We start from the raw sequence: 22,617 nt of genomic DNA on the forward strand, positions 1-22,617 counted from the left end.
CTATATTTAGTGGGTATCAGTTTGGTTTTTTGCATGTTTTTAGCAACACAATTCTAATGGCAATTCGTAACTTTTGGATTTAGTGGCTAATTCGTACAATTTAGTATGATTTGCTCATCCCCCAATGACGGTTGGGTTTAGGGGTGGGGTTGGGTGCCACACCTCCTTTTTAAAATCATACGACTGAACTTTGTACGAATTAGCCACTAAACTGACAAAACGTAAAATATTTACGTTTTCTCATGAGAGTTTTTAGAGATGGCGAGATCAAATATTAATGGATTATTATAATTAATGGCAAAATTAATGCTTAGAAATGTAAAACTACAGGCTCTTTTCAGCAAAGGATAGAAATAACTGACTTTTTTTGATCAAACCAATGAAATGCAGCTAAAGCTATTTTGCCACCTGTACAAATTGCAAATGTGTCCAGTTAATGTTTTTTTTCTTCTTGAGCAAATCTACTTTTAGCTAAACATTTTAGAAAGCGCTAAAATGTCATTCAGCTTAAGATAAGGATATACCAGCCTGATCTCACGAGAAAACGTAAGTATTTTACGTTTTGACAGTTTAGTGGCTAATTCGTACGAATTCAGTCGTACGAAATTGTACGATTTTAAAAAGGAGGCGTGGCACCTAACCCCACCCCTAAACCCAACCGTCATTGGCGGATGAGCAAATCGTACTAAATTGTACGAATTAGATCGTACAAATTCGTACGAATTAGCCACTAAATCAAAAAGTTACGAATTGCCATGAGATTGTGTTGGATATACATGTACGCTACAATGAGTTAGCATTGAATTACCAGAGATGATCCAAATGCAGCTTTAAGCTTTATTTTAATTTGAAAAAAGAGAATAATCCACAAGAAAACCAATACATCAGCAAAATAACATTAGAGAAAGTACTGAACAAACAGAGAGAACTGAATAGGCTGGCAGATGAGATAAAAACTAGAAACAGGTGTGCTACATCATCAGTAACTATGAAAACAAATGGAACACAGAAAACAGAATAATATCGTAAAACAAGATAATAAAAACTACAGTTATGTCCCAAATGACACATTATACTTTACGCACTTATACATAAACTGTGTAATGTATGTTTAGTGTCATCTCAAACGGCACACTATAATTTTTTACTAAACAGAAATTCAAACTGTCTCCCCGTTAACGTTTACCTTTTGCCAAATTAATAAAATAAAAGATCAATCTATCAAAAAGTACAACCACATTCACCATCAGGAGGCACATAAACATCTATGTTGGAAAATTTTTCACAATTTCAAAATAAATAAAGCAATACAAACCACAGCACCTGATGTAGTTTCTACGTGAGCAAAGCTGCAACTGTTGAGTGCATGAAGTGTTCAACATTACACACTTCTTTTATTGGTTGAATAAGTATTATCACATCCTGGTATTTAAAGTGCACTTATTGTTTCTAGAATTTTCAGAATGAATGCACTACTTACTATTTATACTACAAAATGGTGTAAAATAGTGCACAAGTATGCAATTTGAAATGCACATTAAGTTTGTTAAATAGCACATATGTGTGAAAAAATGATTATGAGGGCATGTCATGGACAATTGACATAACCATTCACAATTCTGATTTTAAATTCTGGCTGTTTCAAAATGTTAGATATTTTTTCAGTTAACAACTGTTCAGGAATTGTGTTCTGGTTGTGTTTTTGCTATATTTCTTTTTAAAAAGACAAATACATGTCCTTCAAACGACTTTCTCTTACCTATTATCAAATGAAAAAGCAATTATTTCTTTATCATTTCATTATGAATAATTATTCACTGACTGACCTTCACATAATGATCCAAGTAAAATCATGAGTAGATCAAAATGACAAGCGCAAATTGATGCACCCTTTATGCATCAGACCTCCTTTGCCATCTCTTCAATTACTTTCTTCATCTGGAAGATAAATCAGATTTTGTAATCAAATGTAATGTATGAAATGCGTACAGTCGACATGAGCTCTGTATTCATCAGTATTTGATTGGTGTATAGATGTGTGTGTGTGTGTGTGTGGATGTGTTTATGTTTGTTCTTGCAGGCTGCTCTTGTCACCTCTTTCCATGTGATGACGCCACACAGTCGCCCACTCTCTGTTATAAACAGACGCTGCTCACCCGTGACGCTCATGATGCAATGAGCCTGACAGAACACACACACACAAGCACTCATCATGTCGAGGCACACCGGAACAAAACATGGAGATAATGTGAAGGAAACATAATAGTGGTAAGCTGATTCTCTTTGCACACCTGCTTTACTGTGCTGTCAGGAGTCAGATGAAGACGCACAGGCTGAACACAACACACTTCTTCAAGCTGTTTACATGAATCCTACAAGAATAAGTAAAGATTTAGTGATGGCGAGAAGCTTCCCATCAGGTGTAACTTTCTGAGCTAAATCCATTAAATATACTCAAATTAATTCAAATAATGTTTTAGTAAATGTTCAAATTAACATTAACGAGGCCATATCTGTCGTTGAGACTTCCTTGTTATTAGCGACACCAGTGGTCATTGAGTAAACTGCATTTGTTTCATGCAAGTGGATGCTTAAAGAAATAGTTCACCCAAAAATGAGAATTACCCCATAATTTACCCACCCTCAAGACATCTTTGTTGTGTATGATTGATGTATATTTTTTTCTTTAAGACGAACACAACCGAAGTTGTATTCCTAATTGTGTACTGGCTCTTTTGTGCTGTTTTAAGAGTTCACACTTAGCTGATGATTGATAATAAAATGTGTTTGGCATGCTGTCCCGGGAGAGAGCCCTGAGCTCACAAGATCCTTGAGCCCGGGGCTTCCTCCTGTTTGCAGGGTGAAAGGGGAGTTTGAGCTCAGGTAGTTCTCGAGAACTACCCTGCTTATTATGGCTAATAAGTAGGGCCAAAAGGAATCTGCGGACATTTTTTGCTATTTCTGTGCAGAATTTTGTTAAAAATCTGCGGATTTATGTGGAATGATTTTTAGAATTAAAACCTTAATATATTAACTAAAAAGTAATACCTTTTTAACTTGTATTTAATGTTTACAATGCAAATTCAATTAGATCCACTTTATCTTCAATATAATATATCTACTAAAAGACATAAAATATTACATTACAAGCTGTATTGTAAATAAATTATAAGAACATTTTCATATAAATCAAAAATATTACTGAAATAAATTTAAAAACTGAATAAATATAAAGTTAAACACATTTACACAAGTAAATAAACAGGTTCAATGATAGACTAAAAATCTGCGGAAATCTGCCAATTCTGCGTGTGCAGATTCCGTGTGGACCTACTGATGAGTTAGGAATTGCTATGAGAGACAGCTGACTAAGAGTTCCTCCATGATGCCACTTTGGATTAGTCAATTTACTTATGTTGCATGTCTTTGGATGGTGGAAGAAAACCGGGGAGCCCGGGGGAAACCCGCATGAGCACAGAAACGTGACTGGCCTGGTAAGGTCTTGAACCAGTGGCATTCTTGCTGTGAGGCAACAGTGCTAACTACTAGGCACTGTGCCGCCCTATCTAATAAAAGGAAGGAGGAGTAGGGGAGGAATGGGGGATTCTTCAAGACGAAGATGACTAAGCTGAAAAACTCTGGTTATTTATAGTGAGCTAGGATTAATCTGATTGGTGCATCATGTGTTAGCTGATGTGTGACCAGCCATGATCAATCATAAGCATGTGATCCTCTCGATATTAGTTTATAAATAAACCGCACTTAATAGTGTTGGGTAGCATTTAAGCTTTCAAAATAGCATACATCCATCATAAAACTTCTAATAGATCCTTATGAAGCAAATTGATGTGTTTTTGTAAGAAAAAATATTTAAAATTTAAAAATTAAAGACTCAGATCACTCACTTCCATGCTGCCGAATGCACATTGGGGACAACTTTCACTGACTTGAAAGTATGACACATGATGTAATACAATCGTAAAGCTTTGGGAACAGATGTGGCATTGTAATAGTAATATACTGTATATGATTATGCACTAATGCCAAGCAAACTAGTTTTCTTGTTCTACGTCATCTTCTGTGGTAATCAAACTATGGTAAGTGGTTCCTGCTTGTCCTACGAATGTGTTACGTCGAGTAGGATGAAGTTGTTGAGAATACACATTTGGCTGCCACTGGAAATCAGTGATTTGAGTTTATAGTTAAACGCATCTATCCTGGCCGTTGTAATTGTTTTATTTTGTTAACTGAGGGATGCTGCTAGCTATTTTGTGGTCTATGAACAGGTCCCCCCTGCCAGCAGTGTTAATGCTAATAGTGCAGATCTCCTGTGTGAACTAGAAGGACATTGTGACCATTTAAGCACGTCTCACTGCATTACAGTTTTGTGAAGAACTACTAATGGACCATTCTAAAGTTGAAATTGATCATTATTATTTTATTCCCCTTATGTTGTTCTAAACATACAGTTGAAGTCAGAATTATTAGCCCCCATTTTAATTTTTATTTTTTTTTCCTTCCCCAAATTGTGTTTAACAGAGTAAGGACATTTTCACAGTATGTCTGATAATATTTTTTCTTCTGGAGAAAGTCTTGTTTGTTTTATTTTGGCTGTTTTATTTTGGCTAATTTTTTAAAACCCATTTTAAGGTCAAAATTATTAGCCCCTTTAAGCTGTATATATTTTTTATAGTCTACAGAACAAACCATCGTTATACAATAACTTACCTAATTACCCTAACCTGCCTAGTTAACCTAATTAAGCCTTTAAATGTCACTTTAAGCTGTATGGAAGTGTCTTGAAAAGTATCTAGTAAAATATTATTTACTGTCATCATGGCAAAGATAAAATAAATCAGTTATTAGAAATTAGTTATTAAAACTATTATGTTTAGATATGTGTTGAAGAAATCTTCTCTCTGTTAAACAGAAATTGGGGAAAAAAATAAACAGGAGGGCTAATAATTTAGGGGGCTAAAAATTCTGACTTCATCTGTATATTACTTCAATATAATCAGAAATAAAGCACAACCATCATATGCACAGCCAGTCATATTAGTTTTATAAGTTAATGAGTGCTGATGTCTAAAAATGTTTGGAGAACATAAGTTAAGAGTACAAGATTAAAATTAAATAAATTCAATTATATGTAATATAATTAATATTCATATTTTTATATTAAATCTTTTTAGTTAAATATTCTAATAATTACCAATATTAATACTTTTTTTTAAAGATTCAAATAAATACATCACCTTAACTTTAGGGTCATTGGCATCCAAAAACTTTTGTCTAGAGCATGTTTACATTAAAAAATCTAAACACAAATAATTTAGTTAACCATACAATGAAAAATACTTCTAAGGCATTTCTTTAGTCTTCTAATGTTACTTTCAACATTTACTAAACAATTATTCAAAGATTGTGTTTTATAACCTCATCTGGCCCCAAATTTAATACATTTTTAGGAAACCAAGCAGGACAAAATGGCTTGCTGGTACCATTTAAAAAACCCTGGCTGCGAATCCAGCCTCTGAATTAAAATCCTTCCATTTTCATTTCATTATTATCCATTATGCTTTCAGTAACTTTGCACAATTCTTGTTATGACTCAGCACATTATGAGCTCAATTACCTCATTTCTGTGCTCAAGCAGACACTCACGCAGCTGCGATCTGTTGATTGTGCCCAGGAGAACAGAGGAGTCTGGGAGACAAGAGAAAAAGTAAATGACATTCTCAAAGCACCAGCCTCATTTTCTTCAACAGCACCATGGCTGTACTGTTCTGTGCTGAAACATTCTCTGCACTTTTGCTCATCAACACCCAGTCATTTGGCCTTTGGCTCTTATCGACACAAATTGCCCTGGCTTTCAATCTCTGCGCCGTGGAGCACCGAGGTGTTAAAGTGAAGAGCAGAGATTGTGTGCTTGAGCTGCTGATATTAGTTAGTCTCACCGCGTGACTCCACCACAGGTAGTTCAGAGTCTGTGCTGTCCTTTAGGATGTGCTGAACACTTATCAGTGTCTCGCTCCTTTCCAGAACAGCTCCTGCTGGGATCACAAACTGCTTGATCTGAACATCGGCCAACCTGCGGGAGAGCATTCATGAGCAAAACAATTTACTATCTGGCAGGTGGATCACGATTTAACTTTCTCTCTATCCACTTTAATATCTGTTGTTGCCATTAACGTTTTATTATCACATTCAACAAAGCTGAATAATTGTGAATTTGTGTAATAATACTGGAAAAAAACTTATTCATAAATTATTTATAAATCATATTCATAAAATATTGTTGTTAACATGCTCTATTTTGTTTTGGAATACACAGTAATGTAGCCATTATTTTCTCATAGTGCTGAACTGCATTAAACTGCTCTGGTCATGTGATAGTTGGCACAAATTTGAGAAACTTTGTTTTTTGCAGGAAATGCACTAAAACACCTTTTGAGAGCATTAAAAAAATATATTTTATTTGCAGAAACATCACTTGCCCCATTATACTGATTTGTAGATTCATTTTACCTTATTTCAGGACATTTCCCCCCTTATTAAATGTTTTCTTTTATGCCAGATACTTAAATTTGAACAATTAGCTTCTTTGGTTAGTTAGAATATTGTAAACTCTTACCAATAACCAAAATGTTTATAATTTTAAATTAAATGTACATAGGTGTACAATATTATGACATAGCTAGCTATTGTTGAATATCAACGTTGATTTATAGAATCAATCTTTTAACAGAGTGCATTTGTTTGCACCTTTATCTTGAATTTGTTGGCCATGTTTATTAATTTTTAGAAAGTACAGCCTTTCAATAGGCTACTTTAAAAAATATATATAGTGGCATCACCCTCACTATACATTGGGGCTGCACAATATATCATTTCAACATCGATATTGCAATGTGTGCATTCGCAATATTCACATCGCAGGATATGCAATGTTGCTTTGTAGTTGATCAGCACCACAGTTGAGAATGCATGAGAATTGTGGAGAAACTCCAAAGTTTATAAACAAAAGTTTATCATTTGCATGTGTTTAAAAGGTTTTAAATGTTTTCATTTGCATTTCAAGAAAGACTGACGCATTCGGGCATAAAATGTTTAAAATGTTTGTAACTTAAACAATAATTCTACTAAACTATAATACAATGAAGTCTATACATTGTTATTTTACATTACATATGATTATTGGATTTCTGAATACTGTTTGACACTCCAGAAAACCATAACACTGTTTGTTTGTTTTTTTCTTAGCTCTATTGTATTTATTTTTACTTGCAATTTGTTTATTTTTTATTCATGATTCATTCCCCTACAAAGTCACCATAATCAGTCTAAATCCAAGATTTATTTCCTAAATAGTGCCATTAAATCATCTGAAAATGCCTTCATATCGCAATACATGTCGCCAGGGGCGGATTTAACCAATAAGCGAGGTAAGCGGCCACTTAGGGCCCCAGGACAGCTGGCCCCCCCCCCCAATAAATATCTAGAAGTATAAATTATACCTATAAACTATAAATAACATCGTTTTCTATCATATTTTTAAAAGTGAGAGTCAAACAAATACTTTTTTTTACATAATTAAATATTATTAAATATACAATAAAATATAATATTATTATAACATAAGGTTACGTAAAGCAGTCCAGCGAAATTATATAAAATATATTATTATTTTTAGTTGTAAATTCATTTTAAGACATCTAATTATTTACAATGTAAAGCTTGTAAATCTAAAGAAAACAAGATTGAGTGATATAAAAAAAAAAAACATCAAAATAAATAAAAATTAAGTAAAAGTAGGGTGCATTTTAGGACTTGGGAACCCATGGCGAGTTGCCTAGGGCCCCAAATCACTAAATCCGCCCCTGCATATCGCAGAAAAACTAAATATCGTGCAGCCCTAGCGTTAAACCGTTTCAATAACGAACATAAAACATAGCCTATGTTTAACTTTTATTTCAAACCATTGCACCAATGTCTCCCCTCAGAATCCTGAATGGCAGAAAGTGCCTCAAGAAAATGTAACCTCAAGAAAAATGCCGTTTAATTTCCACCAGTGCCTAAAGGCAAATGATTGATCGACACTTTACTCACTTCGGACATGCGCGGATGAGAGACGGCAGGTGCGGCAGCCGTTTAATAAGCGATATGCCATCATAGAAAGACGGCCTGTGTTTAGCCCGAGCCACGGCATTGGACACCAGCGTCGCCACCAGAGCGGGAACAGCGTAGGAACACTGACCGGTCATCTCCACCGCCAACAGGGCAGGAGACAGTGTGTGTGTCACGGCCCCGGAGAAAGCAGCTGCTCCTGAAAACACACACAGGTTGGTTTTTGAGATTTATGATGACTCTCCATATGCGTAATGTATGTTATACTGTAAAAAACACTTATATATGGCCCTACCCTACCCCTTAACCGGAAATCCAAATTTTTTATGTGAAAACCCGTTAACTATGAGTTTAACCGTTATAAAATACGAGGACACAAAACAAAACACCTCAACATTGTAATGTCATTTCATAAATTTGTGTTTCGTATATCACACACAAACACACCAGCGGAAAATATGGGTCCATCAATACACGAGTCAGATCTTATCGCCTCTGTGAGCCTGCAGGATTGATAATCTCTCTTCAGAAAGTTGACAGGGTAATAAGTTTGTTTACCTGCTAAAGCGTAGCCGCCTGGGTTTATCATGCTCTTCCCTGATGAGATTCCACCTGAGAGCAGATAGAAAGATCCCTCGCCGATAAAACGACCCACTGCTGCACCTGAATAACACACAGCCTATTGGTTTAGTTTTTTTAAAGATTGAAATGGATACATTGGAATATATTGTTAACTGGATTTTGTCACCTACAGTTTGAAATAGGCCTAGGCTATAGCACAACAAAATATTTTATTTAATTTTGTTTCAATGTTTTATTTGATCATTTTATCACATATTATTTATATATTCAGTTTATACGCAATTTTAAAATAGTTCTTTTTATTTTTAATATTATTTCATGTATTACTATAATTGCAATATTTTATTGTAGTTTTATTTACATTCATTCATTCATTTTCATTTTGGCTTAGTCCCTTTACTAATCTGGGGTCGCCACAGCGGAATGAACCGCCAACTTATCCAGCATATGTTTTACGCAGCGGATGCCCTTCCAGCTGCAGCCCATCATTGGGAAACATCCATACACACTCATTCACACATACACTAGGGACAATTTAGCGTATCCAATTCACCTGTACCACGTCTTTGGACTTGTGGGGAAAACCGGAGCACCCGGAGGAAACCCACGCAAACACTGGGAGAACATGCAAACTCCACACAGAAATCCCAGCTGACCCAGCCAGGGCTTGAACCAGCTTGCTGTGAGGCGATTGTGCTACCCACTGCGCCACCGTGCTGCCTTTCTTAAACATTTGTAAATTCAATCATTCATTTTCTTTTCGGCTTAGTCCCTTTATTAATCCGGGGTCGCCACAGCGGAATGAACCGCCAACTAATCAGCACGTTTTTACGCAGCGGATGCCCTTCCAGCTGCAACCTATCTCTGGGAAACATCCATACTCATTCACACTCATACACTACGGACAATTTAGCCTACCCAATTCATCTGTACCGCATGTCTTTGGACTGTGGGGGAAACAGTTTTCACAACTGCGCCAATGCGTCGCCTACATTTGTAAATATATTTCTATTTTGTCATTAGTTTTTAGTTATTTTTATTTTAGTTTTTTATCACACTTTTAGTTTTTTTTTTTGAATTTTATCACTTTAGTGTGTATTTTGTTTACATTTTATTCATTGTAATGATTTTTTTCATAATAATAATAATAATAATATTGTATTATTATCGATGTTATTATTATGTTTGTTTATATTAACTTAATTTTTATCATTATCTTATTTTTATTTTCTTTCTTTTTATTTTACTTAGTATTTTACATTTTATCATACATTTTAGACTTTTTATCACTTTTTCATAGGATTTGTTTCAATATTTAGCATATTGTGTGTGTGTGTGTGTGTGTGTGTGTGTGTGTGTGTGTGTGTGTGTGTGTGTGTGTAGTGTGTGTGTGTGTGTGTGTGTGTGTGTGTATAGTCATTTTTTCTCACCATTTTATTATATTATTAGCATTATATTCTATTTCATTCATAGTTTGTTTGATTTTATTATTTTTTACTATATTTGTCTAAATGTTTTGTCTTATTTTTATCTCATCACATTTTAATTATAATATTTTTTATAATAATGATAATAATTTCTTATAATTTTATTATTGTTGTTAATTATTAAAGAATTTATGTATATTCTTTTAGTTTTATCGAATTATCACATAATGTAAATCCCATGACTTTACTACTTTACTTACCATAAACAAAAACTGGCATGAAATAACCAGCAGGTAAAGGTAAAGTACAAGCCACGACCAGCAGCCCGACCTTACAGAGAGATGTTAGAAATCACAAAATCAGCTGATGACAGCGTTTTCAATTCTTGAGCAATGTCTTATAAACACAATAATAATCTAATTGATACTCAATGCATTTCACCTTGGCGATAATGAAAAATGCCAGCGTTTGGAAGTAACTTCTGCCTGGTGGATTCCAGGCCTGCCAGAATGTGTTTTGTGGCTCAGGCAGTGCAGATGCATTCTGGGAAATGCTATACCAGGAAGTGCCGTCTAGCATTGAAGTAAGCAGCTGCCTCATTGTGAGCTATTAGAAAACCAAAGAGAGTGAAGTACAAGTCATGAACACCTAAGATTGATTCACTGCCAATATTCCAGAAATAGGCCTATATCCTCACCTCGGATGCTATGAAATGTCCCGCCGAGTGATAAAACGTAAAGCAGGCTAGAAGAAATGCCACTATGGCTGAATAAAGTGACTTTCTGGATATTAGGGATGGAAACAAGAGGTACATCTGGGTTAGATCACAGCAAAATAGCAAAACACACATCTGTAAACATACTGGAGATCAATATTAGTGAACAACCTACAATTTCCTGAATTTCTAGAACATTGCTTAGTCCTCTTTGTAGTTGTCCAAGAATAAAAGAGCCATTTTTAAAGCATTTTTTCAGGAGTTTCCTATATATTCTGATTTATGTTGTCTAATTGTTCACCATCTTGATTTCACCAAGTAGGACATGTTTCTGGATTAACATCTATGTTGATCCTGTAACAACATTCAAATCAGCCAGTCACAGTTGAGGGATATGTTTACCGTTTATGTTAAGTTTTTAGGCTTACGGTTAGGTTTATGCACTTCTACATAAGTTATATATGTTATCCAACTATTATTCCCCTCTGATTTTGGGAATAATTTACAGTTATAGTAGGGAATAAGTATGATATGATAAGTATGGTATAATATGTATAAGTACTACTTTTTCTAACAAAAATGATGTTCCAGGATCAACATAGATGTTAATTCTGGAACGCATCCAACCCAGGCTCATTATTGATACGTGCCCCATATACATTTTTGGAGATCATGAAATATGTCACAGGAGGTAAGTTTTTTTTGCAGTTTTTGTTTTTGCGAAGCCACTAGAGGGCGATGTGTACGCTTTTTCAGATCTCAAATTTCTCTCACGGATGCCATTTCTGCCTGCTGTCCTCATTTAAATCCACCAGAGGCCGCTGTCGACTGACTGACTGACCGACTGACAGACTAACCGACCGATTCCCCCATCGACCCCACCTTCCCTAAACCCAAGTGACAGTGTTTTTAAAAGCAATCCAGAAAAAGAAAAGCCCTCACAGCTGCCTGATTTTTACCACGTTTTCAGATCTTACCACGTTCTCACGTTTTATTTTTTTCCTTTTGTTTTTGCTTTACCTGCTTTCTTGAACCGTTCTTTGCCAGACTCAAACCCCTTCGTCGAGGTCAACTTCTCTCTGCATCTTAAGTCTGCCGACGTACATGGCGAGCTGCTGGGCAAACTGGTAACAGCGGAACAGCCTTCCACATGGAGTTATGTGGTCGGCGGCATCATACCACCCTGTAGCGTTCATTTTAAAGATGAAATGCAGGAATACGTACTGTTGCTCTGGCTACATAATTCGCGTTCTTCAGAAATGTATACTAGAGTACGTTTTCTTAATGAGCCTTTGTTGTTCGCATCGTACTTGGCAAAATCATGACATGCTCTTATTGTTAAGTTTTAGTTCTCTAATTTAATTTTTCAACAAATATATAAAGTTTTTTTTTTTATTGAAGTCTGTTTGTTAATTTGTAAAACACTGTTCTACCAGAATGGCACAACCACAATTAAAATAATATAATGTTTAATATAATATTTGAATGATGATGCTATTTGTGAAATGAAAGTAAAGTGTTTTCTCATTTTAATCTCCACTGTAAAGTCATCCCTTCAATCTGAGACTATGCCAGAAATGTATGGATCAAAGACTATAATTATTTTAGTTCTCATTGTTATTCTTATAAAATAGAAAATTAAGCTAAAAAACTAATCTTAAATTACAGTAATCTCATATATTTGAACCTTTTTTAAATAAAACAAAGGCCAGAAAAAACTCTTTCAAATAGTATAATATGCAAAATAGGAGGAAATATGCATTTGACTGGCGGCAAGTCTGTCAAATCTATTAAACAGTGTGATATGATTTCCAGTCTGTGGAAATGAATCCTTTCGCTCACTCTGTTGCCAAAAATCCGCTGATGGGTTTGTTTGTTTTGACAAAACGCAGAGCCCAGCGATGACAGAATAAGTAAATACAGCTGAGAATACTGCAAAACAGCCTGATTCAGAGAGAGAGAGAGAAAAAACATTAGAACAGTTACTCTTTCATAAATACCCATAAGGTAACAGATATGAGTAAATTGTATTTAATCTCTTAACCACAAGCTTACCCAAGCAGAGCAAAAATTAATATTTCAAAAGGCTGAAAAGGCAGATCAGTAGAAAAGCTGGTCTTAAACAGGGCCTGGATTGTGTCTGCGGACAGAGATTAAAGAAATATTGAATAATTTCTCTCATATATCCTTCAGGCTGTGTAATCATATCTAAATTCAATAATGTCAATTCATAGCATCCCCTAATGCAATCTAAAAGCACAGCGGTAAATGAGATTACTGCAAAGACAGCAGAAGCATCCATCAGGTGGCGCTGTAGGAAGTGTAAAGCTCTTACCTTGATCTCCAATACAGACAGAAAGCAGCCTGAAGGTGATGGCGCCGCACGCCGCTGCGAAGAAGCAGGGACAATAATCTCTGACTGAATAATGAGTCCCCATCACCTCGATACTGAAGAGAACGCCTGTGATGGTCAGATAGAGATAAACACACAGCCAAAGGTCAACTAACAGTGACTGATTGTCATCTGGATTTTAAATAGTAATTACATTTTAAGATATTCAGTCAGACTACACTTTCATGATTGCATATTATTGACAAAAATTGCTATAAAATAATTGTAATTTATTGATATTTTCTAAAGCTCAAAGCATACTTAGGTTTTCACACATATATGCCAATATGGAACATTACCGGGGCCAAAAGTCTTTAAAAAGAAATGAAATTTGATTGTGTCAACATACACATTTTTTCAACCTTAAAGGAATAGGTCACCTAAAAATGAAAATACGGAATAATTTACTCACCCTCAAGCCATCATCGGTTTATATTACTTTTCCTCTGTTAGACGAGTGGTTTTAAATTTGATCTTGGCTCTTCCATGCTGTATAATGGTGTTTTTAAGCTTCCAAAGCGCATAAATCCATAATAACACTAACCTATACACCACCAGGCAGTTAACCCTTCTTATGAAGTGGGTCAATACATTTTTGGAACAGACATATTTCAAATTTTTAATCATTAAATTCTGGTGGCTGCTGAATGCATTTATGTGCGAAAGACGTATATGACGCATGTAGACATATGTATAATGTGTGCAGCATCCACCTGCGTGGCATTGTAAGAGTAATATAGTGTATAACAGTCTACAGTAACGCTAAGCCAATTAAATTTCTTAATCGTTGTCTTCTTCTGTGGTAAACAAACCAACCCAGGTTCATTCTAAAAACGTAGCACTATTTACATTCCTGGAGAACGCCAAAAATGTATCAGGAGCTACTTTTTTTGCAGTTTTTCACCCAATTTTATGTAACGACTCCCTTGTTTGAGTCCAACATAAAAGAGCTCCGACAACAAAAGGATCTATATGCAACTTATTTATTATACATAGAACTAATAGAACAACAAATCAAGGAACAAACAAATGTCTAGGGATAAATAAAGAAGATAAAAAACTTAAGATATAATCACAACTAACTTTACATCATATAAATAATGCAAAAAAAACCCATAAGTTTACAGAACAAAAGAGAATCGCAAATCCACCAAAGGCCGCTGTGTATGTTTTTTGAGATTTCAAATTTCTCTCGCGAGTGCCATTCGCACCTGCTGTTCTCGCGTAATTTCACCAGAGGCCGCTGTCGACTGACTGACTGACTGACTGACTGTCTAAGCGATCATCTGACTCACCCTCCTCCCAACCAACAGTACAAAAGGTAATCGGTCAGCTGGTAAGTGTGAAAAGGAATGTTGTCACACCGTCCCGTAACTTTCGTTTTAAAAATGAAATGCAGCCATACGTACCCTGGCTACATAATTCGTGATCTCCAGAAATGTATATAGGTCTATGTTTTCAGAATGAGCCTATGTTGAAACAAACTGTATGGTAAGTCCTGAGTGGTTCCCATGACGGGCCATGAGATGCATCTATTTTCAGAGCTCCTGTTACAAATGTGTCTTATATCATACATCAATCATTATACATTAGTCACGTATAACGTGCCTTCAGCCACCACCTCCTGTAGTTTTCTCACACATTGTCTCCATTATCACAATTTTGTTGTAACTGGGTTGTTTTCCAAAAGTTGCACTTTAAAACCAAATTTAAAAAGTTGTCATTATCAGGACCCTCAAAATGTGTAGAATTTTTTCGTAACACTTTCCTTGAAGGGGTGTTCTGTCACAGTCATACATCACAAGTGGTCTATGTCTTTGTCATGACAACTTGACATTACCAGGACAGCAAAATGTGTCATAAACATGATTGTCATGAGCCCATTGTCATGAATATTTTTCTGGTCACTTTTTTTCAGTAAAACAAAATTAATTTGTCATTAAAAGTTCTCAGTAAAAGTGTCAATACTTAATATTTAATTACATTTTAATGACAATTTCAATTTTTAGCACTGTAGTTGAGGTCAAGAAAAATATTAATGAGCTGTTATAAAATTCATGACACAATTAAAATGGCCTAATAATTTATGACAAATTTTGTTGTCTTGGTAATGTAAAGTTGTCATGACAAAGAAAGGTTATGATGTATTAGTTTATGTAAATAGCAAAGACATCTCAAACAATGTCATTTTTCAACCCAGACTCATTCTGAAAACGTAGTCCCGTGGACGTTTCTGGAGACCGCGAAATACGTAGCCGGGGGTACGTACGGCTGCATTTCATTTTTTAAGCGAACGCTGCGGGGCGGTGTGATGCCGTTCCTTTCGGCGCTTGCCGGCCGGCCACTCGCCTCCGTGTGGAGGGCTTTCCTGCTGCAACCAGTTTGTCCGGTTAGCTCTTCGTGTACTTTGGCAGACTTGAGGCTCAGAGAGGGGCTGACCACGGCGATGACGACCAAGTTCGAGTCCAGGGAAGAGCGGTTCCAGAAATCAGGTAAGAAAACAAAAACAAAATCCAAAAAATGAAGTGAACAAGTTCGTCACAGGGTGAGAATGTGGTCAAAATCCGAAAACGTGGTAAAAATTAGACGAGGGCTTTTCTTTTTCTGGACGGCTTTTGTGAATCATCGTTGGTTGGGTTTAGGGAAGGAGGAGGGTGGGTCAGCCGATTGGCCAGTCGCACGGTCAATCATTCTGTCATCCAGGCAGACAGGCGGAAGGTCGTTCGACAGCATCCTCTAGCGGGTTTACGCGAGAACGGCGCGGGAAAAAGCGCGCACAGCGGCCTCTCGCGGATTCGCGAAAACAAAAACTGCAAAAATACGTACCTCCCGGGACGTTTTTCGCGGTCTCCAGAAACGTCCCCGGGACTACGTTCTCAGAATGAGCCAACTAAGCAAATAACAGTTAAGGACAGTTGTCATATGCATGCATAAAGTTCCCTTCATATTCATCACATATTTCATGTCACGATTCTGAATGTTTCATGCCAGTCTTATGAACACCACTTCAAGTGAAGTGTTATCAATATTTTCTAGTTTTAGTTGAAAATGGTGTCATGTAAACACTCGAATCAACTCACCGCTTATCGGAGCCCCAAAACAGCTCGCAACTCCCACCGCTGATGCCACAACCAGCATTTCTCCTTTAGCTGCTCTCTGTCAGATGCAAATGAATGAAACCACAAGAGTCATTAGCATAAGTAGCCTTCTATAAAATTCCCATCTGATTCTCATAAAGTAAAATGAAAGCAGACTGCATGGTTCATGTGTTACACAGTTCAGCTACCTGCTTTCCGCCACGACAGGAGACATGCAGACGGTTCATGAACGCACCAACCATGATAGATAAATGGACAAATGGGCCCTATTGAGATCATAAGTTTAATTGCAAAAGGTCAATATATTCAGCAGCATGTCATTTTTTGGTTAATCTTCACATCCTCATTTGCATATAAGATTTTTTTACCACTTTGCCGAGAAACACAGTGCTGCCGGCGGCTAGTGTGCATATCAGGCCAAACATTTTAGCAAACAGATTGGAGAGAGACAGGTAATCTGGCATGTCCACTCCTAAGAGAATAGCCCTCGCTTCAGGAACACCAGAGCCTGAGGGGTCGAGAGAAAAACATTATGCATGAGCAAATGGACCTGACGGACCTACTCAAGCATACTCAACATTTATGATTAAACATGGCCATGTTTCATATTGCGTCAGCATAATCCCAATGCAATCATCTCTGTCACTCACAGCAGCTTTGCTAACGAGGGTGTCAGATCCATGCAGAGCTGACTGATTGGGTCAAGTGGATTAAATGTACATTTTATGCAATTATATATTTGAAAATTACGCTTACTTTTGAAAAGATTTTGCTATAAGAGTTAGTTTATTTTGTCTTTTATATACCAAGGACCCTTTGTAAAATATAAAAGTCATATATACAATTGAAGTCAGAATTATTAGCTCCACTTTGATTTTTTTTCTTTTCTTTTTTTAAATATTTCCTAAATGATGTTTAACAGAGCAAGGAAATTTTCACAGTATGTCTGATAATATTTTTCTTCTGAAGAAAGTCTTATTTGTTTTATTTTGGCTAGAATGAAAGCAGTTTAAAACGAAACAAAAACATTTTAAGGTCAAAATTATTAGCCCCTTTAAGCTATATCTTCTTTCGATAGTCTACAGAACAAACCATCGTTATACAATAGCTTGCCTAATTACCCTAACCTGCCTAGTTAACCTAATTAACCTAGTTAAGCCTTTAAATGTCACTTTAAGCTGTATAGAAGTGTTTTGAAAAATATCTAGTCAAATATTATTTACTGTCATCATGGCAAAGATAAAATAAATCAGTTATTAGAATAGATTTATTAAAACTCACTATTATGTTTAAAAATGTGCTGAAAAAATCTCTCAGTTGAGAAATTGAGGGGAAAAAAAAAGAAACAGGAGGGCCAATAATTCTGGGGGCTAATAATTCTGACTTCAACTGTATATATAAGACCAAATTTATACTTTGAAAAATATTAAGTTTATGTTGTACATTTTTTTCTATATTTTAATTAATTACATGTTTTATATGTTTTTGTATGTTTTATTAATTTCTTTAAATAAATTTTTATTTGTTTGTTTCTTTATAATAATGTGTGTGTTCATCTCAATATATATATTTTTAATTTTCTTGTATTCATTACATTATTTATTAATTGTTGTTTTGTATTTTTATACAATACAATACAATATTTATTTATAAAGCACATTCGAAAACAACCGAAGTCGACCAAAGTGCTGTTCATAGGAGTACTAAAGACAGAGAAGAAAGCAGAATATAAAAGAAGCATTTAACAAATAAAAGCAAGAGAAAATAGGTTTGTCTTTAAAACGGACACAGAAATGAAGGGAGAAAGGCTAATGTAATTTGGTAGAGTGTTCCAGAGTTTAGGACCATTTTTAAGACGTGTTCTTGGCACGATAAGAAGATCTCAATGAACGAGAGGGGTATATGGCAGATCAAGTCAGTAATGTACTGAGAAGCTAGATTATTGACGGCTTTGTAAACAAATAATAACATTTTAAGATCAATTCTGCATTTAATGGGTAACCAGTGAAGTGCAGCTAAAATAGAAGTTACCGACTCATACTTGCGGGTGCCAGAGAGTAGTCTAGCAGCCGCATTTTGTACTAGCTGCAGACGAGAGAAAGAAAACCATATTAGAGTTACAGTAATCCAGACAAGTTGTTATGAAGGCATGAACCACTGTTTGAAAATTTCTCTGGGATAAAAATGGCTTGACTTTAGACAGATGTCTGAGGTTTTTATCATTATTACTGTTATTATTAACCAATAATAATATTTTTTAATTTTATTTTTACATTTTAATATTCTGCATATTGTAAAGCTGCCCATGATTAATGTGTTAGTATTTATTATTATGGATATTAATTATGCTTTTCATAACAACTTCTAGAAAGCCCAGAATATCAGTATTCTTAGATTGTATAGATCAACAAGTAAAGCAGAGCATTTTGAATTTTAGAAAGGCAAAGATTGACTACATTTAAAATTTTTCTGTGTGTTGAATACTTTTGTTCTAATGTGCAAAGCAGGTGTGGTAAATCCATTTTTATTTTTAAATAGGCTTACACTGTTTTTTTTTTTTTTTACAGTTTGTAAATAAAATAATCTTTAATTACAGATTTAAATAATTATACATAAATTGTATTAAACAAGTTTACAAGTAAAAAATATCTAAAGTGATGACACATTTTGGTAGACCTGAAATTAATGTAATGTGTACCTTTTTAATGTACTGAATAAAATAAATAAAATAAAACAAAAATATTGCCCTAATTTCTCAGTGCTGTGTAACCTGCAGAGTATGGGCAGATGCTGTGGGCGAAGCTTGTGGATAGAGCACAAAGGCAGGCTGGGTAAAGCGTCCAGCAGAGGAACTGCAGCAGGTGATGACCCTTCAGACAGCCGTACAGCCACTGGTGGGCTAAAAAGAGAGAAAGAAGGACACGGACAGAGGTGAGAGATTGTAAGGTCAGACCTGTTTTTGAAAGACCTTGCAACATTCAGCTGCTAGAACGCCTCAAACAGTTAGCCGACCTGCATGCATTTCTAAGTAAATTATTTACCAAACGCTTTCTGAGTGACATGGTGGAACCGCTCACCGTTTAGCAGCTTCGCCACAGTCATGTCCATGAAGAAGCTCATTAGTGCTGTGATGATCCCTAACAGAGCATAACAGTACCACTCCATGCTGGCGAGAGACACCAGGAGCTTCTTCACATTTAGCACACACTCTGGCCAGATGCAAACACATACACATAACAGATGCAAACACAGAAACATACATGAACATTAGTTGTTATAGCAGGGGTAGTTCAAGCAAGAATGAAATTTCTGCCATCATCACTCATCCTCTACTTGTTCTAAACCTGTTTATTTCTTCAGTTAAACACAAAGGAAGATATAATGAAGAATGCTGAAAAAACATTTCCATTGACTTTCAGTGCATTTTTTGTTCTTATACCATGATGTCAGCATTCCTCAGGATATCTTGTATTCAACAGAAGAAGAAGAAATCATAAAGGTGTAGAGTGTGAGGAAATGGTGAGGAAACTTTTGTTTTTGAGTGAGCTGTTATGAGTCTTTATGATGTTTAGAGTTAGATCATCGATAATGGAGAAGAAATGGTGACTGACATCTTCCACCTCACCTCTGATTTGTGAGCGGGATTGTGGCCATGGTTTCCATGAAGGCTCATTAGCGCTGATTAGTTTTTCTTCCGCTGTGTCTTGCTCTGTCTTGTCGTCTTGCACACACTGTTCATCATTTTCCCTTTCTGGATGCTTTAGATTCACACAAATCTCGTTCATTGTCTGAAACACAACATTCCAGCTCTTAAAGCAGATTTATATGTAACAAAACAAATATGACTCTGCTCTGTGTAATACGTGATGCTGGTTGGCTAAACTGCTGCTCTGATACTTCCTAATGTTCTACGTCAGTGCTGTTGATTGTCTTTTTCTGCTGTAATCGGTTCTTTTGTAATTGAGAGTTGTGTGTGTAAAATTATAGTGAAGGTAAATTCCTAAAATAATTTAAACTCAATTTGGTGTTTCATATCCACACATTTACTTATTTCGTGAGTAGCTATACAAGTAAATAAGGGCTTTTTTTTAATCATATTTCATGTTTATGTTTACAAAAGAATCAGCCATACATTTGTACTTTACACTGAAGTTGAAAAGTTCTGACTTACACAATTTTTGAACACACTGAAAAAAGTGTTGCATGCAAAACTGTTGCAAACAATTTATTTGTGTTGAATTTAAACAAACAAATTCAATTGAGCAATGTTCAACTTAATTTGTTTGTTTAAATTCAGCCCAAATAAATTGTTTACAACCACTTAGGGTAAAAAAATTGAGTAAATCCAAGGAATCATCTTTGAATAATTTTTTTCAGTGTAGTTCAAACTTACCTAAGAACCTACATCCTATAAATAGGATATTTTGGGTAAGTGTGTGTACATCAGTGTGTTGCATGCATGCTCATCAACATTATATGAGACAAAAAGTATTTAAAAAATCAACAAAAACAACAACAAAAAACAGGTTAACTAATGTTTCTGACCCAAAACAAGCAAGCAAAAAAGCTATATGGTTCAAACTGCAGAAGGCTTTAATACATCATTGACAACTAAATATTTTGTATATATTTCAGGTTATTTGTTTGTAAAGTAGCTGTCACTAGTAGTTATTTCAGTTAATTTGGTTGCTCGATATGGTAAAATACTGAACTGTGTGCACAGAACAGGTTTAAAGGGATAATTCACACAAAAATGACAATTATTTCCAAACAAAATATTCCGAGGAACAAAAAATACTATAGAAGTAAATGGCTATTTTTTTTCCCCAACATTCCTCAGTATATCTCTGACAGGTTTGCATCAAGTGGAGGAGGAGTAAACGATGACAGAATTTATATATTTTTTTAAACTATCCTTTTAAGCACTATTATGAACTGACAAATTCATTTGCTCTACGATGTGAGGGATTTCTGATGATACATTGATTCCTTGCACTCTTTATACATACTGACTCAAAAGTAACAAATGATATGGTCGTTTTGTCATGTCATTTAACTTAACAGAAAGCCATGAACACTGCAAATGATTAAAATGTCACAGCAAAGTCATCTGAGATTAAAATATTGAATATAAAGAGAGCTCACCTTTCAGCCGGTTGACTCATTTCACATGAAAGACCGTTGAGGTCAGTAGCAACTCCGTCACCAGATGTAGCATGAAAGGAAAATTAAGCTTTAACTTATTTATGGCGCACGTCCTTCCCTGCTTTGCCTTTGGGCAGCTACTGAATTGGAACAATTTGAGATTGAAGTTTCCGTTTTTGTTTTCCCTGAAAACTCATTTTGATCTCACAAATGTCATCGGGACGCAGCTCGTTTTGGCCTTTTGGAACGTTTAATTAGGCGGTCAATTAAATGACCTGTGTGATGTGCTGTGAATCTTTGTTGTTAAGGCTGAGAGTGTTAGAAAGTGATAAAAGCCAACTGACCTTTAGAAGTGTCATTGGTCCCTTGTTCGCTTTTATAAGCCCAGACTACTGTACGTTGCTTAACAGGTGAAAAGAGCAACATGAATCAGAAAGAGCACCCATCTTTTGCATGTATTGCATAATTTATAACGTGATTGGCTCCTTATACGGTCTCTGTTTGTGCACTGATTCATATTGCATTAACCTTCGTTCAAGGTGACAGCAATCACACGCACACCTAATTAGTCACTTGACTCAATGTCACACACAAGCGCGCATTTTCACTGAGCTTTTTCATTTCACACAGATTTTCCACATACAATGTAAAAGTATCTGTAAATAAGGGCTGGAAGATATTGGAAAAATCTAACATTGCAATATTTTTTTTATTCTGCGATTAAATATTGCGACATGAATTTCACTAGATGTGTTGAATAACTATTTGGAAATAATTTATAATTTTAGATTAATTGGGATGATTCTGTAGGAGAGCCTATAAGCATAAAATATAAGGAACAATCTACAAGCACAGATAAATTCAATAACGCAAAAGATACTAATTAAATAAACAGCATTTTATTGTTTTACATGGAGTCAAACTGTATTTAGGTATACAGTAATTAAATAATCAAATGTAAAATAATCCTGCATAGTCTTTGTTTTATAAACAATTCAATAAAATTAATCGTTATTAATTTGTCAAAGTTACAGATGGCACAATTTCTTATGCCTGAATGCTTTTAAAACCCTCACAAAGTCACAAGCCTTAAAAAACACTTGGGAAATGAGATATTATAATTCAGAAATG

At 35.4% G+C, this 22,617-nt stretch overlaps 1 protein-coding gene across 1 annotated transcript; it reads right to left on the reverse strand.

Annotated features, from left to right (window-relative positions):
* Positions 1-814: 814 nt before the first annotated feature.
* Positions 815-21,569, reverse strand: clcnk (chloride channel K). Its single transcript, XM_056449368.1, has 20 exons — positions 21,487-21,569; positions 19,967-20,129; positions 19,419-19,550; positions 19,112-19,240; positions 16,710-16,849; positions 16,530-16,607; positions 16,324-16,399; positions 13,187-13,312; positions 12,907-12,991; positions 12,694-12,795; positions 10,834-10,918; positions 10,578-10,742; positions 10,397-10,466; positions 8,686-8,790; positions 8,110-8,326; positions 5,958-6,091; positions 5,636-5,706; positions 2,292-2,372; positions 2,095-2,181; positions 815-1,938 (listed from the first exon to the last, which is right to left on the reverse strand). Exons 2-20 carry the CDS (start codon positions 20,124-20,126, stop codon positions 1,900-1,902), a joined length of 2,082 nt encoding a protein of 693 aa, XP_056305343.1. The 5' UTR covers positions 20,127-20,129; positions 21,487-21,569; the 3' UTR covers positions 815-1,899.
* Between the last annotated feature and the right edge of the window lie 1,048 nt (positions 21,570-22,617).

This window comes from Danio aesculapii, chromosome 23 (assembly GCF_903798145.1).
Source record: "Danio aesculapii chromosome 23, fDanAes4.1, whole genome shotgun sequence".
Classification (NCBI taxonomy): Eukaryota; Metazoa; Chordata; class Actinopteri; order Cypriniformes; family Danionidae; genus Danio; species Danio aesculapii.

Bases quoted from the DNA above. Each gene is read 5' to 3' on its own strand.
- clcnk (XM_056449368.1), bottom strand. From the start codon at position 20,126: ATGAACGAGATTTGTGTGAATCTAAAGCATCCAGAAAGGGAAAATGAT. The intron at 5,707-5,957 runs GTGAGACTAACT...CTTGTCTCCCAG, and splicing joins ACCTGTGGTGGAGTCACGCG to ACTCCTCTGTTCTCCTGGGC. The intron at 2,182-2,291 runs GTGTGCAAAGAG...GTGTTCTGTCAG, and splicing joins CTGACAGCACAGTAAAGCAG to GCTCATTGCATCATGAGCGT.